Source organism: Sprattus sprattus (assembly GCF_963457725.1).
Source record: "Sprattus sprattus genome assembly, chromosome: 19".
Classification (NCBI taxonomy): Eukaryota; Metazoa; Chordata; class Actinopteri; order Clupeiformes; family Clupeidae; genus Sprattus; species Sprattus sprattus.
Window position 1 is genome coordinate 13,921,366 of NC_137917.1, and position 17,396 is coordinate 13,938,761.

General features: G+C 40.3%; 1 protein-coding gene across 3 annotated transcripts; it reads left to right on the forward strand.

Annotated features, from left to right (window-relative positions):
- Positions 1-1,693: 1,693 nt before the first annotated feature.
- On the forward strand, positions 1,694-14,181 carry tcea3 (transcription elongation factor A (SII), 3). 3 transcript variants are annotated; one of them, XM_080858413.1, is made up of 25 exons: positions 1,694-1,919; positions 2,715-2,777; positions 2,872-2,977; positions 3,082-3,190; positions 3,721-3,819; positions 4,204-4,287; positions 4,400-4,483; positions 4,832-4,963; positions 5,820-5,870; positions 6,318-6,395; positions 6,731-6,808; positions 7,130-7,207; positions 8,118-8,213; positions 8,438-8,503; positions 9,343-9,402; positions 9,651-9,713; positions 9,936-10,004; positions 10,095-10,157; positions 10,424-10,498; positions 10,676-10,836; positions 11,475-11,531; positions 11,798-11,952; positions 12,316-12,462; positions 12,683-12,754; positions 13,021-14,181. In XM_080858413.1, exons 1-25 carry the CDS (start codon positions 1,851-1,853, stop codon positions 13,027-13,029), a joined length of 2,124 nt encoding a protein of 707 aa, XP_080714539.1. In that variant the 5' UTR covers positions 1,694-1,850; the 3' UTR covers positions 13,030-14,181. The 3 variants fall into 3 exon arrangements, with proteins under 3 accessions (XP_080714539.1, XP_080714540.1, XP_080714541.1); XM_080858414.1 differs by having other exon boundaries at positions 4,832-4,939; XM_080858415.1 differs by lacking the exons at positions 4,204-4,287; positions 4,400-4,483; positions 4,832-4,963.
- The last annotated feature ends 3,215 nt before the right edge of the window (positions 14,182-17,396 follow it).

Consider the following 17,396-nt stretch of genomic DNA (forward strand, 5'->3'; position numbering starts at 1 on the left):
GCAGTGACCAAGGATCATTTTTATGGTGCTATAGCACCCTCTGCTGGAAGAAAAGCCAATGTACAAGTAGGCCTATCTGTATGTTCAGTTACTCTCAATGGCAATACATACTAGCGCACAAAAATGCAATAACTTGCACCTGCTAAGGGTCAAATATCGGACAGGACATGCCCCAGGGAGCAACACGCTGTGTGTCCCGCCAGCTACAAACAACATGTGGCCCATTTTAAATTGAGCTAATTTGATTTTTACTCACGTGAAATATCATCTGACGTGAATTAGAACCAAGAGGTCACTTTATTTGCGCTTTAAATGTATGTTTTTCTCTCTCAAGGCAGAGGTGTTCTGGAACAGAGGTGTTGTGGGAGGCCTATTATTATCATCATAGGCTACACTGAGGTAATTTCTCCCCATAAAAGACAAAAACGCAAAAGTTGGGAGAAAGAGACCATCTTAATTTAAGAGTTAATCGTAGCATATAGGTCTAATATTTCTCCAATATTCGTGTTGGTTCAGTGTGTCTAAATTTTTACGGCTGCAACATTGGTCATTATTTTCAAACGTCAAATTCATTCATTCAATTTATATTTCCAGAAAAAAGCTAAATACAATGGAATGCCAAAAAACATTCTAGATGCAGTCAATGCACATGCATAGCCTTCTGGTAAAATCATTGCGTTAATCATTGATCCGAGTCATATACAAATGTAGACCTGTAAGCACAACAAAATGGCTTTAGACATACAGAGAGAACAATTTTAAACACTTTATTTAAGGGAGTGTACATAAGACTGACAACATAACTATGGCATGACACCTGTCATTAACAAAAAGGAGTCTTGAATGTTTATGACTGTTGTCATTAGGCTTTATTTGGTCAATTATGTACATTTGATTTCAAAGTTGACATGGTTTGTAATGTCTCTGTGATGACAGCTTTACATTACCCAAGACAACAAAACATATCCTAAACATGCCATGGCAGGTCTACTAATCAGACTTAAAGAAACTATTTATCTTTATGTATTAACACTAACCTGTCAAATATTATTTTCTTGTCTCGAAAGTCTTATCCACACCCCTTCAAATAAAGTGTTACCCAATTTTTTTGTTAGCGGAAATGAATGCTGTGTTTGAACTTTTGACCTTGATACACAGTTATAAAGCATGCTAAAAGTGTACACAATAGAAACTTGGGGGTGCAACATGGCGGACGCCAGAGGACCCGCCCCCTATGTGAATACGAAATGCTCATGCAAAGCTACGAAAACAAACGATTTGTAGTTACGTATGGTTATATTATACACTTATGCAAACATAATTATGAATGCTATATTCCATTTCTGGTTATAGATCACCTTAAATCATCCGTTCTGCGCATTAAAGGACACCCAATAGCCTTATAGTATACTATGTCATGCACAGAATAACGTAGGCTACATACCGGACCACACTAGCAAAATATCTGTGTGCTTTAGATCCCACTTCACACACAGGTCAGTAGCACAGAAAAATTTACAAAAATGTTTTAAGTACTCATAATGTAGCCTAGCATAAAGCTCTAAATAGGCCCTTGATAAAATCTAGCCTATATTTAGGTGCTGTCATGTGGCAACTACTCTGCCATGGGTATTTTGACCAGGTGGTTGAAAAGATCTGACCGTCATCTTTTTTAGCGTGTCGCTGCCGAGCCCCCGCCCCCTGGCTCGACGTACTGAGCAGTATCAGCGTGGGATCAAAACTTCGTGTATTTCGTGATTTTTTTTTCTTATTTTGATGTTGATTAATTGAAGTGAAATCAATTCATACACACATTTTGCATTATAACGCCTAATACATGCCATACAAGTATGACTCGAGAGGAGGACCTAGTTCGGATTGCTAAAAAACTGGACAAGATGGTGTCTAGAAATAACACGGTGAGAAGTTTATTTGGGAGCGCATGTTGTAACGCACACTTAGTGGTCTCCATTGTAGACCGAGTGTTTGTTGTTTTCGTGACGTTTAGCGATTTGCTAGTATCGTTCTGCAATCTGTCGCAAATAATTGCACTGTGTTTGAGGTTTAGCAAATGCAACTCTGACCAGCATGGATCTGTCAAATGTTGTTGAAGTGAAACGGGGTTGCTGTGCGCGGTAGTGCGAGGCTCAAATGCTCAACAGGTGTTCGGCAGAGGATTGTTTAGATTTGGCTTAGCGCCCTCGCGGCGCTTCTCGTTTTGGAAGTCAATACGAAATCTGACATTATCCTTCCTATGATCCTATGATTGCAACTTGTATATGCGCATATATATATATTGTATTGCTTTATCTGGCACAAGGTCGTGTGGGCGGTGCTTGAAGTACTACTGTCAACATGCCAGCTGTCAACCAAAGCAATGGCTGTTTTCATGCAGATTTGACTCAATGAGGGCCCCATAAGACACGCTTTACGAGCTACTGCAGTTACAGTTTAAGTATATGATGATCACCATTAACCTGCTAATTACTTCATACGAAATAAGAAGTACGTTAAATATCTCTAAGAGACCATCTGTAGGCTAAACTACGGTGTGGCGGGAAGTGAATATATCCAAAATATCGCGCTTTGAAACGCGATTGTTATTGTTATTGTTATGATCTTGGTGTCCATTATTAAAAGGTTGACTAGTTGACTTTAGGACAGAATGGATCCTTTTCTGGACGGGGTGCTAACATGTATTTTTCTCTAAACAGGACGGAGCCTTGGACCTGCTGAAAGAACTGCAGAACTTCAACATGACCCTAAAGCTTTTGCAGGTACAGAAGGCGTTGCACAGACTACCCTTTACTACAACACTCAACTCTATTTAACTCAACCATATTAAGCATTAGTTTCTGTTTTTCTGTGAAGGACACAAGGATAGGCATGTCTGTGAATGGAATCAGGAAGCAATGTACTGATGAGGAAGTTGTTGCACTTTCAAAGATCCTCATTAAGAACTGGAAAAAGCTTCTAGGTAAGGCCTTGCAAAGCAATTATAGACAGAAACACACTTAACATTATTTCTTGTTCCCAGCATTATTTTTTTCGGGATTAATACCTAGGTTTGAACCGTTTTAGAATCTGCTCAGAATGAAAAGGCCGAAAAGTCAGATGAAATAAAAAATGGAACAGAGGCTGGCAAACCACCAGGAAGCATCAGGAGGACCGCATCAGAGGATGAGCCCAGGTAGGTTCTGCAACATAGACCTACAAACACACCCCATACCCCACCCAGAAACTGATCTTTGGCCTCGACAGACACAGCCAGAAGATGAATGACTGATAGCTGAAGTGAAAGTGAAAGAAATTTGGCGGTAGGCTGTCATGTGACAGAAGCACACAGACGCTACATTTCCTGCATTTACTGAGATGCACTAAGACTCAAAGTCAAAGTCAACACTGACTGTTTGGGAAGGTTATGCATTTAATGTGTAGACACGAAAAAACCTGTCTGTCTCATGGCTAGCCAGAGGAGGCCAGTCGCAGACTTGAAGCCAGATTTAGACTTACTCAAAAAACACACTGACAGACACAAGAAGGAGAAACGAGATGATGAGCTGCAAAATCCAAAATGAGGGCCAGGTGACGATGGCAAAGCGTGACCTTCAGAGGCGCACAAAAGGGAAGAAGAAAGGTGAGAGTGGGCCGAGGGCTCTGATGATGTAACGGCTCATAGCTGGCTGCAGGACCACTCAGGGATGTGTCTCCTTTGTGCAGAAACAACGTGTTGAAAAATGGCGCTCTCAACTCCACCTCTAACTCCTCCTCACGTCCTCCTCCAACCCAAAACAGACGTCTAGAGATGATGAGAGAGAGGTCAGAATGGATGCAGTCTGTCCGTGGCAACACTGTCTGTGTGTGTGTGTGTGTGTGTGTGTGTGTGCGTGTGTGTGTGTGTGTGTGTGTGTGTGTGTGTAACTGCAGTCTAGCTTGCAGACTGTGATGCCTTTTTGGAGATGACATCAGATAAATTGGCTTTAGATGGACAGTAATGGTGTTTGGCTAACATAAACCGTGGTTACTAGCTATCTTCATATTTTATTGTTGCATGGATTGCCTGGTTTGTGATGGCTTGTGCCTAGCATGCTGTCGATTGAAGTGAAAAGCCTTGTACACTTACAGGCCTGCAGCATGTAATGGCATGGAGTGATATTCCTGCTGTTGAAACCTGGATATAAATTCATCCTATCTTCCATTCAGCAAAACACTCATGGATGAACTGTTTCCACCGCCCCCTCCGATTCATATTCCAAGACGGCCGTGTGTAGAGGCGAGGAGAGAAAGGTCAGGGGAACATGCATGGTTTGGTCTGGCTGCAGGGGATGATTGGAAAAATGATTGAGAACTGCTATTATGCTCTGATTTCAAAGGTGTGCATATAACATTTCTTGCTCAGGAAAAATCTGACTGAGACCACATCCGTTACACCAAATCATCTGCACCCTCCAAGGAAAGCGTCTGTAGATATTAAGAAGGACAGGTCAGACCACATACACTTGTCAGTGGGACTGCCTCTGTGTGCATGTTAATTAAAGTCATTATCAGTTGGATATGTCATACATTTCAACAGAAAAAAATCGATTCTATTCTATACATTCTATAACAGATCTATCTGTTTGTATATCTATCTATCTATCTATCTATCTATCTATCTATCTATCTATCTATCTATCTATCTATCTATCTATCTATCTATCTATCTATCTATCTGTTGGTCTGTCTGTCTATTTATCAATCTGTCTGTCTATCTACATATTTAGTTTTACTCATTCATTCATTAATTCGCTCATGTGTTCACTTATTCATTCATTTATGTGTTGATGGTCAGACATGTCAATGGAAAAGGCCAAGAGCCAAAGCCTCACGCTCCTCCTCCTGCTCATTCCCCTCATCTTCCTCCGGCCCGGCGTCCGTCTGTGGAAGTGAAGAAGGAGAGGTCAGACAGACAGACTGTGTCCATGTATGGGCCTTGTGATCTCATAGGCATGATTGTATGCTAGAGTCCTTGCTCAGAAATGACTTACTGATTAATCCCCTACACTATGTGGAGATTGTGATGTTGGGAGGTCATCAGCGGCTATTACTGTAAGGGATAACCGCCGACGAGCTGTACAGTTCTACAAAGGTAATGGACGCTGCGGGGCAAAGAACTCCACGCTGCGAAGTCCATTACCTTTGTAGAACTGTACAGCTCGGAGGCCGTTATCCCGCTTATCTCCCGTTTACAACATCCAAATTTTTTTTTATTATTATTTGTATTATTATTTAGAATTTCCTTTATCTTTAGGAAACTTAATATGCATAATACCCTGATGAATTCTTGATTTGAAGCCTAGTGCTCCCGTTAGAGAAAGTAGTGCGTTTTTTGAAGAAAAAAAAACGTTACGTTGGTTGTCAATGGTAACCATTCAAGAGCATTGATATGGAACGGCGATTTAACTTTTCTACTGGGACTATACGTCCAAGGTGTCCGGTTATACGAACTTAATGTACACCCCATTAGCCAATCAGAAAACAGTATTTCGTTCCAGAGGGAGATTATGAAGTATTCCCTTGCACTGGTAATGTCTGCTAAAGGTCTAAAGCTGAAGCAGTCCCTGAAGGAAACAGGGTGTCTGCTTGATTCACTCTGATTAGCTTCACTGAGTTTGCTTGTGCCAGTGTTGTACCTCTTTATCTTTCAGGTTATACCTAGCTGTACTTTGCCACAAAAACATCATCGGTGTGATAGTTTATGTGCTTGTTGTATTTGCCATACGAGAAAAAGAACCAGACTCAAACACTGCTATCTCTCCTCCCCCTTCCTCTCTTCCTAGTCATTCTCCTGCTTCATTCAGACGCCCTGCAGCTGAGATAAAGAAAGAAAGGTTAGGCCATTGAATCCTCCTGTGAGGAGTGAGAAAAACAATCATGTCCAAAGTTACACCTTTAATATGAACTGTTGAACTATGAAATATGTCTGTTAGTCCCCACACAACGTTTGTCAAGTCTTGGTCTATCGCTCTATCTTAAGTACCAGGAACTCTGTCAAAAAGGGAAATAGATAAGGATGAGGACATAACTGTGTCTGCTGAACATGTGCACCAGTATTGCACTAGCTGTTGTTGTACATTGATCCTTTTACATTTTTGCCCAGCATTGCTGTGTTTCAAACAAAAACAGTTAGAGTTTGGCCTTTCTCGATCCTGGGATTTTTTACCATTTCATCTGATGAACTGATTTCACTTAGTCTCGACTCTTTCTGTCATTTCTATCATTGCATGATCTGCCTTATGTTCTGTTTCCTGAGTTGTAGAATGTGTGTCTCTTTTTAGAAAAGAACCACCGGATCCCAATGCACCTTTCGCCCCTCTCCCCTTCCATCTCCACCCCCCACCAGTGAAGAAGGACAGGTCAGGACTCAGTAATGTTTATGTGTAGCTTGTCTGACACAGCAGAGTTAGTTCACGAGAAGATGCTCAGATTCGGGGTTTAATCTCAGTACATTACTGCAGTCTTGGTAGTGTACTTGGTAAACATGTACTTGGTACTGGTAAGATAGTAGGACACTGTGTAGATGCCGAATCCCGAATAGAAATAGAATGCAACCCTCCTTTTTGCTGTTTATTTGCGATGTCACATTTGACCAAATGTAACAACAAGAGCAATCATTTTACCCTGTTTATTTTATTTAGTACATGGAATTATTTAGTACATTTTTTTTCCATTTTCATTCTTGTTTGTTCAGAAAAGAACCTCCGGATCCCAATGCACCTTTCGCCCCTCTCCCCTTCCATCTCCACCCCCCACCGGTGAAGAAGGACAGGTCAGGACTCAGTAGTGTTTATGTGTGGCTTGTCTGATACAGCAGAGTTAGTTAATGAGAGGATGCTCAGATTCGGGGTTCAATCTCAGTACATTACTGCAGTCTTGGTAGTGTACTTGGTAAACATGTACTTTGTACTGTGAAGATAGAACGCTGTGTAGATGGCGGAACAGTGAAATAGAATGGAACCCTCTTTTTTTGCTGTTTATTTGCGATGTCACAAATGTAACAACAAGAACAATCATTTTACCCTGTTTATTTTATTTAGTACATGGAATTATTTAGTACATTTTTTTTCCATTTTCACTCTTGTTTGTTCAGAAAAGAACCTCCGGACCCCAACGCACCCCTGGCACCCTTACCCCTCCACCGTCATCCTCCTCCGGTGAAGAAAGAGAGGTCAGGTCACAGAGGCATTGTCTGTCTGACCAAGCGTGTGTGATAGTGGTTCAGGAGGTAGAGGAGTTGTTCAGCAATCGGAAGGTTGTTTGTTCTGGACTAGTTTGATCCCACCACCTCCTTGAGCTCCTTGACTGAAGCCCCAATCGCTCCTGTTGTGCAGGTTGGCACCTTAGATAGCCTCTGCCATCGGTGTGTGAATGGGTAGATGTCTGATGCATTAGTCACCGCTCTATGAGTAGATGAGCGGTATATAAATGCAGTCCATTTACTTGCAAAGCAAGGAAGGTGTTCAAAACACAAGTGCTTGTCATGAGTTGGGTTCTAAATTGGTGCTCAAGGTGTACTGCTTGAAATGTATCGATACTTGCGTACTGTAAGTTGCTTTGGTTAAAAGCACAGTCTGCAATGTCTGCATTCTGACTGAAGCAACATGTAGATTGGCTGGATTTGTTTATGACTCGGTCAGAGCCAGGTCTCTGCATGAACTGTACATGTTTTATGAGCGCAAACACTGAACGGACAGCTAGATGACAGTGAGGACCCGAATTTGACAAAAGGTGTATTGGATTAGAATCGTGGAATGCAGATCAAAATATGTTTGCTAAATCGATGGGAAAGTTGGGCAGATTTGAGACGTTCTGTCAGTATACGTCGTATTAGTCAAATACCTATCAGAGCCTGCAGCAGAGTGGTAGGAAAGGAGGTGGACATCTTCTATTTCCGTTAGTGTGTATCCTTGTACATTTGCAACTTTAGTCATTCCTGTTTAATGAGCACCATAAGTGGATAGATTTTCACCTTCCTGGCGCCCATATTTTACTAATTCCTTTTTCACTGCCTTTTTCTGTGTGGTGTTGCTGCATGAGTGGGAAAAATTAGCTTCTTTCTTTATCGATTTTGTGTTCAGAAAAGAACCCGAACCACACACTCCTCTTCCTCATCTTCCTCTTCGTCTTCACCCCCCAGCTATGAAGCACCCAGTGGAGGAAATTAAGAAGGACAGGTCTGGTCTAGGGTGGTGTCTTGTGGTGTTGTAATCATGGGTCCAAACTGGAGCTATAGGCAGTCTATTATAGGCTGTCTTTACACTTGAGAGTCTTAACATTGACTGCATTGCATGGCTTTTTAAACAGAAGACTTCCCTTTGGCATTGTCTTTACACTTCACACTCTTCAGACTTGCATCATATTTTCAACAGCTACTTCTCTTCCCTATTGGCTATTTTAGAAAGGACTCAACAGACTTCAAGCATAATACACAGAAACAGTCGTCTGGGCACTCGAAGAAAGAGAGGTGGGGCTGTGAATGCATTTGCAGGCTACTTTTGCAAGAACTTAATTTAGCATGGCATCTGACACAGGATGTGTGTGTGTGTGTTTGTATGTGTGTGTGTGTGCTTTATCTCTGCACATTAGGTCTTTCCTGTTTGTGTGTGTGTGTGTGTGTGTTTGTTTTTGAGTGACAGCATTTGATTTGAGTGTTTTCAAACTGCAAACTGATGTGCACCAGTAGTTTCAGGTCCTCTCTTAGATCCGCTTCAGTAACCAAATCATCTGTAGAGGGAGTGAATCCATTCTGCTGTGTCTACATAAACGCATATGTTTGTATAGAGGAATGACGAGTATGCCACATAGACAGCTTTGATGCATATTGTTTATACCTCTACACGCAGCCATATTTCCACAACATTATTTTGTATTTGTTGTTTGATGACCAGTCATGCACCTTATAACAACTGATTGGGACTGGGCTTGTGTGTTTCTCTGGTTTAGGCACTTCCCTTTATTAGGCAAATACTGTATAACCAAATTAAACAGCATGCAGAGGAGTACTGAGTATAATCATTATAATTGCTCTTCCTTTAGAGTAGACGAGGAAGATCTTTGAGGTTTTTTGAAAAAACTGCAATCTGCTAATATACTAGAACAGACAAAGTGTAACATTTGCTATTGCAGTGTGAAGTGAATGTTAAGAGTCCTGACACCTTGTGGCTTTTTGTCTTTGCGTGTTGCATTGTTGCTGGTACAGCAGCCTGGCACGTTCCTGATGCACGTGATGGGGGTTGTTTCCATCTATGTGGGTTTGTTTTTAGGGAAGGCTTCAGAATTGATGAGTTTATGTTCCCTTCACAGAAAAGACTCAGGGGACAGTAAACCTCCCAAAAAGCCGTCAGTGGAGATAAAAAAAGACAGGTTGGGCCTCTCTCTGGTGTGATTACTAACAGTTTGGCTGTAGCCTAGTCCACATCATACAAATGACAGACTTGTTGTAATTTGCTGAAGCCAGTGAATTATTAAGTACTTTTTTTGCCCTTGAAATTTGAAGACTGTTATTTGCTTTTATTAAGACCCTTGTCAAATACAAATAGATTATCATGCATGGAAATCACATCATCTCTTGGCTAGATGGTTTTCTGCAAAAGCACTTCTGAATTTTCCAGGAAAGACTCAACAGATTCCAAACAGCAGTCTAAAAGGCCAAGCCTGGATGGAAAGAAAGAAAGGTTGGCATGGAAACAGACATTTTGTGAACTGGTGCTTGGTGGCCTGCATTATCAGGGCCCCCCCCAAAAAAACTACATTTAGCTCTCACGAAGTACACAACTTTTTAAAGTAAAAGCACCCCATTGTCACTGATGTATCCTATTCACACTATTCACACCTCCACCTGTGTTGGCAGTTGTAAACAGGCATTTGAGTTCAAATGTTTTGTCTTTTATGTGCAGGAAGGAGTCTTCTGAAGCCAAGTTAGGTCATCATGTGAAACGGCAGCTGAGTGACTCTAAACCTGAGAGGTAAACACAGCGTCCCTAGGCACAGTTATGTGGATATAAGTGTTGTTTCTTCATGAAAAATAAATCAAAGCCTTTTTTCTTTCTCTTCAGGAGAGACTCTACCAGCTCAAAGTCTGCAAGCTCACTGCCAGCTAAGAAGCTCAAAGGGGAGAGGCAAGAACAGCTTTAAATAAATAATAAAGTTCAATGTTAAACCATTAAATAGTAAAGTTATTAATGACCTTGTCTGAAGGTTTGTGTTGTTTTGAAGCACAGCAATACCATTATCTATTTATTTATTTTCATTTCATTATTTTTTCATAGTTGCATTGGAAAATAATATGTAGAAGTGAAACAATTCTGTGTTAGTTCACTACAGCCGTCTCCTAAATAATGTCTCTGCACATGTCAATCACAGCATGTCTGTCTTTTAACTGTAGAGAGTCACATGGCTCCAAGTTGGCTCATCCTGGACCCCTCCAGAGGAAAGCTTCTACTGATAGCCTGGATGGGCGGTATGGAAACACATCCTCTTGCTTTAAACCCATTTAAAATGAACATTAAAATTATAGCACAGCGTAAACTATTTACTTGAATAAACACCATACATTTCAGATTTATAATTATGGTCACAAAACAAACTCTGGAGTATGTGAATTATTGATTTTGCACTTGTTCTCTCTGATGAATAGCAAGGGGAAACTGGACACCCCTAAAACCCCGTCAACGCCCGGGAGCCCCATGTCCCCGTTCTTCAATTCCCCAGGGGGTCCACTATCTCCACGGCTGCTCACAGGGGAAACAATCCGGGACAAGTGTATCGAGATGCTGACAGCTGCCTTAAGTACAGACGGTAAAGTAGAGATAGTACCAACGGTAAAGTACAGATAGTACAGATTGTAAAGTATAGGCAGTACAGACGGTAAATTACAGATAGCAAAGATGGTAAAGTACAGATAGAACAGATGGTAAATTACAGATAGTACAGACGGTAAACTACAGATAGTAAAGATGGTAAAGTACAGATAGTAACAATGGTAAAGTACAGATAGTACAGATGGTAGGGCAACGAGGGCAGTGTTGTCGCTGCCGCTAGCAGTTATCAATGCACAAGTGTGGCTTTATCCTCTATGACTGGTGGCAGCCCTTTGTATATATATACTGTATATATAGCATTTTATCAGTCATGTGACAGAACCTTTTATCCAGAGCAAATAACAAGTAAATTACAATGCAAGCTACTTTGAGTTGAAGGTTTATTTTTGTAAACACATTCTAATTAACATTTAGGATCTCAGGATTCAATGTATTTGTTATCATGCATAAGAAATAATAATGACCTCAGTGATGTTATGTCATTTTACTAATAGTTTCTTTTAACAACTAAATATTGAAGTTAATAATAATCTTCCCCTCCTTATTTGTAACCAACCTGCCCCACTGTACTGCTGACGTGACACTGAAGGCTGTGATTCTCTCTCACCCAAACAGATGATTATAAAGTCTATGGAATAAACTGTGATGCCATGGCAGCAGAAATTGAAGACTATATCCTTCTGCTTGAGTCCAGAGTCTAGATCACAACAACACACATAAACATTAACTCTTATGCTTTTTCTCTCTGTACTCTTAAGCTTGAGTCTTATAAACATCTATATTGACCAATAAACTCTCTGTCACGGTGTTCCCTTCTGTCCAGATCAGCTTGTTGAACTAAAATCTGAGAAAGTCAATCTTCTTGATTAATAAACTCTTCTGTGATTGTGTTAACATTACCATGCTGATGCATTAGAGGTCCTTGACTCCAGCCGTACATATCTATAAGGAACTTAAGGTCACGGATATGAAGTATAAGAACAGGGTGCGTAGCCGCATCAGTAACCTGAAGGATCCGAAGAACCCCAACCTGCGCAAGAACGTCCTGGCAGGATCCATCGATCTGCTTCGATTCGCCACCATGAGCGCAGAGGTAACAGCCAGCTGTTTCCAGATCAGTTCTTTTAGATGAGGTCATGTAGATGAGTATTAGATGACAACGTGGATCGGCAGTAGATGATACTTCAAGAAGTAACAAAAGAGGATGACAGAGTCTAGAGTTCATTCAGCTTAATGGATGTAATACACAGTTTAAATAATTAAAAGCACTTGACATGATTTGTACCTTTACTTTATATCAGGTCACCATCAAATTTCTTATTTGTGATTGAGATACTGTGTATACGCCCAAGTAGCAGTTGGCTTTATGGTGCAGTTCAGATCAGATCGTTGTCAGGCAAACAGTTTTTTGTCCTGCTGTGATGGCTCACACTGCTGTCTTCTTCATTTCCGGCAGGAAATGGCCAGTGATGATCTGAAGCAACTGAGAAACACCTTGACCCAGGAGGCCATCCGTGAGCACCAGTTGGCCAAGACCACGGGCACCACCACCGACTTGCTCCAGTGCAGCAAGTGCAAGAAGAGGAACTGCAGCTACAACCAGGTACGGCACCTGTCAGGACAAAAAGCCTTCAGTAGGCCTAAAGGATACACTCCTGAAGTCCACTTATGAAATGTTGCAGACATACAACTTGCTTGAACTTCGTGGCACTGGTCCTTTGCTCCCCTTACAGTCTCCTTCCTGCTTATCTGTTTTGCACATGGGATGGGTTAAAAATGAAAGGAAGGCCTCATGATAAAACTGTCTTTCTGCCTGCCCACAGGTTCAGACCCGCAGTGCTGATGAGCCCATGACCACCTTTGTGCTGTGCAATGAGTGTGGAAACCGCTGGAAGGTAATGTAGACATACTGTCACTAACCATCTCCACAAACTCACTCAAACAGATGCTCTGGATAGAAACTTTTTATTGTTTGTTTAGCTGATGCGCATGGTAAAGTTCTTACACAATACACAAAAGAGAAAGTTGATAAAAAAAATACAACAACGCTACAAATAAGACATTTTCTTAGTCAAAACTGCTACTCTAAACTAGTGGTATTAGCAGATTTTTATCTCTCCATTGTCTCCCTGTTGAAATATTTTATTCTTGCACATTTCAGTTTTGCTGATGGCTGACAGGACATCTTCCAAGACTGAACACAGCAGTCAAGCAGCTCTTTTTTAAGAAGAAATGGGATACATAAATCAGTTATTTTTAAAAATCATTTGACATTTGTACATGACCTTTTGAGATTCTTGATTTTTACATACAGGGGAAGTTGGTGTAACTTTCCAAATGGCAGGGCTTGATCATTTATCTGTTCTGAAGTGGGGTTGATTGGGAGTGTTTTTTTTTTTTAAATGTCATGAGGATAAATGAGAAACCAATATGGGGAAAACTGTTCAGTGAAAAACAGTTCAAGTGAAAACATGTGGCCTATAATTGAAGTAAATGAAACAAAATAAATTAGATATTGTTGAAAAAGGAAGAAGAGAAACTAATTCTGGTTACCATAGTAAATGAGCCAATTGATCTAAACATCTTATGATTAATAAGAACACCTTCATAATTACACACATCATTCTTCTAATTTCATCAACAAACAAGGAAAAAGTACAGATCTGTCTTTGTCATTCCAAACGATAAGGCAAGGCAGGTCAGAATAGACTCAGGGATGTGGACAGAGCTGTAGATTTTTTAGTCATGATTCTGTGTTGTCCTTACATCTCGAGCGAGGAGGAGCGGTTGCAATTTTAGTTTTCGCTCCCATATGCTCATCTTATTTCCATCAAGACAAAAAATGTCCCCCCTCTGTCACATGTCAAGGGTACATAGCATTTGTGTTATCTGTAATATTGGGAAAGCATTTGTATGTCAAATTTGGGGAAACACTTCTATCCAGTGCCATTTAGAGCCATGTAAATTATCAATTCTATGAGGATGTAAGAGCTTACTGGGATTTAAAGCCATGGCCTTAGCGTTGTTGTCCTCAAGCACATCTGAGAGACATAAGTGATCAAACTACAAAATTCATCCCACCTAATTTAAGCAAATGGGTGACTATGGTAACCAGGCTGTTTTCTCCTTGAGGCAGGAATGTCTCAGACCTCAAACTTTTTTTTATTTTTTTATTTAGTAGGATCTTGCAGTAGACCTTGCAAGTTAGAGGCAGCATCCTATAGGGATCGATCCATAGAAATACATTTGTACGCCTTTTTAACATGTGTTGATAGTGTTCTGATTATGATTAGTTTGTAGCAAACATGTTCTGCTGACTCTTTGCAATTTGATTTTATATGACATGTTTCATACTTGTTTTTGGATAAGAACTAATGCACAATACCATTAGCTTTAATTTAAAAGTATTTTAAGGAAACATTGGGCCTCATTCTCGAATGTATTTGAGAAGAATTTATGAAGGAATTTCTTCTGAACTCCACTTCAGGTGGATTTAGGAACAAATTTGGCATTCATGGTAGTTTTCTCACCTGGGATTGGTTCTGAACTTCAGAAGACTTTCTGAACGCGAAAAAGTTGAGCGTTTTCTCAAATGCGATTCCTCCAAAAACCATAAGATGCCCCACTGGGCCGCTCCGTGTTAGAAGTGTTAAGGGCTGAATTTGTGAGAAATCGTTGTTGATTGCGTTCACATCAACTCTACAGACATCCTCAGATTAAAATAATTATAATAATAATAAATACAAGAGAATTTGTATCATGAACAATTACGTTTCACATTTATAGTCATGATTCTATGAGGCATCGTGCTGTCCTAAAATAAATAAAAGGACTACACGAACACTGCAAATGTAAGTGAATAAATAAATAAACACTTAACTCAATCGCGTTGATAGCCATATTGCGCGTTGATGAGCCATATTGGAATAGAATGGGCACATCTCATCCTGCAACAGTACCTCCACCTCTGCACCGGTGAAGCGAGATCTGCGTTTACGCGAAAACAGTGCTCGCTTTCCGCTTTGACATGACTCGCTTTTGAGTTGCTTTTGCGTGGATTTGGACGATTCCGAATGCACACGTCACTACAGTTGCGTGCCCTTATAAGGAGCTGCAAATCCAGGTGCACTTTCAATTTAAGAAACCTCTTCCGGGCAGGGGGCGCGAATAGCAAATTGGAGGCCCTGGGCAAAGAACAATTCTGAGTCACATGAGTCACATGAGAATTATTTGTTCCATGATGGATTTAAGATACATTTTAGGCTGATACATAAAATAAAATAATCGTGTTTTCATGCTTATTATGAATTGTCATTCGTTTGCAATGACAAGTGATTTATTTATTTATTTAAAAAAACGCTTCCCCAATGGAACGCAACGACACTGCTTTCGGGGGAGCACAGGTCAGAACACTTCTGCTGCGTAAGAAGACATGTTCAGGCGTTCATGAATCTGGCGGGGATTTTTTTCTTACACTGGTTTTCCGAAGTCCGTAACAAACATTTCAGAAGAAACTTCAGAAAATGTTCAAGAATTAGGCCCATTGTTTTTTTGGGATACAACTCAGATCAGTACATGCAAGTAATTGGCAGCTTTATTAAATACCTAAAGATGAACCAGTCTGAAGGGAACCTACAGTAGGCATGAGGGCAGGCTTGCAGCAGAGTAGAATATTAAATTAAATGTTAAATATAGAATGTTAAACATAAGGTTAAATTCAGAGGACTGACAACCAACATTGTACACATTTGTATATATCACATGACAAATTAAAATGATTACATGAACGGTGTTTGCATGTTTGAATACATTTTGTGTGCATTACTGAATTCCAATGAGCCAATGAAAATTTGTGTGCATTAATGAATTACAATTTAGGAAAATACTTTGTTTAGACACTATTTTGCCCTGTTTCCAGTAAAAATAACATGCAAAACTTTTTTAACACTTTAAAGTTATTTAGGGAACATAAGCATGCACACACACACACTAGATGACAAAATTTGACATGTTATGGATAATTAATACATACATTTGTTGACACTAAAGATGGCCTGATATTAAAAGGATCTCACTGAGTTCAATCATTTTGTATCTGTCTTTCCTCAAGTTGTGTTAAATTTGTGTCTCAACCAGTAGATGGGGGAATTGAGCTGTTTTTGCAATGTGTAATTTTGAGAGTACAAAATAAAAAGCTTGTCACCAAGTCTTTAGTTCTTTCAAGTATTTCCCATATTTGCTTGTTGTGGTAAAGCATGTCAAAGAATTTATCCAAATACAAACATTTCAGCAGAAATATCCTGACAATGGCGTTGAGATTATCAATGTGGCTGTTGTTTTTATCTTCCTGTCTATAAGGATCCAAGGACTTTGATTTAGGTTATTTTGATGTGTTTGTAATGAACTGATTTGATATGTAAAAACATCATCAACTCACAATGCTGCAGTTATTTTCAAGCCGGAGAGGATCAGTGAAAATAATGATTGAAGTGATTTAACTGCAAAAAACTGAAAAAGATGCTGGGAATATTTTTTGGATTCATGTTCCATTATGCCAGCGCTGTCCTGTCAAATATAACTCAATCTAGATGGCATTCAGATGCATTGAATGTAGCCCTGGAACACTTCCCTGTCTTAGTCCTGGCAGCCTGGAGTGTCTTCCAGCTGCCTTAGTATCACACCTGAGTGTATGGAGAAGGAGGAAATATGTCTGGCGGATCAATAATTGATTATCCAGAACATGTGGTGAGAGAAGGGATGTCTACGGAGAGTGCAACCCCCACAGCAAGCAACTCCTGCCTGGCTCTCAGCATATTCCTTTTTTAAAGCACGGTCCATGATTCTGATGAAAGGTTGTTGATCTTTAAGTTCAAACAGTTGATCAATGTAAACCCCTCCCTTCCGTGACCTCTGATTGGCCGAAAAAGTGTAAGGCTCGGTCCTAGCCTCTATGCTTGTTTCATCGCCAAGACTGTGTACAAATACTGCAGTTTTTTGGAGTGCATACACTGAACTGACATCTAGAGAATTCCTGTGTGAAGCAATTAGGTGAGTGTATTGGATCGGAATTGAAGACTGTACCTTTAATTGACATTTAGATTTAGTGCCGTGTGATCTCCTGTTGTTAATGAGACTGTGAGGTGGATGGAGGCAAACCCGAGGGACGGCCAAGGGTTTGCAGGGCCTGTTCAGGATGCACACAATGGATTGATCTGCTGGTTTTGTCCCTTGAAAGGTGCAATCAAAACAGAAGCGATTCCTGCTGGATGCATTTCAAGTATCAAGGCTTGAGATAGAAGTGCAGCAGTTAAATGATCTCTGTAGCCCCTGATGCATGCTAGCTTCAGATTCCCTGTCCTATAATATGCCTGGAAGGGTGCTTCCCTTGAATATTATTTTATTTCAGTGGCCTTAGATAGACCCCACATTTTGTTTTTATTAGATAACATATAATGTATTACATCAAATCTGTCAGGCTTTTTGTAAAATGAAGAAATGACCATTGACAATACATACATCATTACATCATATGGGAGT

Excerpts from the sequence above, each read along its gene's own strand:
- tcea3 (XM_080858413.1), top strand. The coding sequence starts at position 1,851 with ATGACTCGAGAGGAGGACCTAGTTCGGATTGCTAAAAAACTGGACAAG. Across the intron at positions 8,214-8,437 it reads GAGGAAATTAAGAAGGACAG|AAAGGACTCAACAGACTTCA; the intron begins GTCTGGTCTAGG and ends TGGCTATTTTAG. Across the intron at positions 11,532-11,797 it reads GGCAGCAGAAATTGAAGACT|ATATCTATAAGGAACTTAAG; the intron begins ATATCCTTCTGC and ends CTCCAGCCGTAC.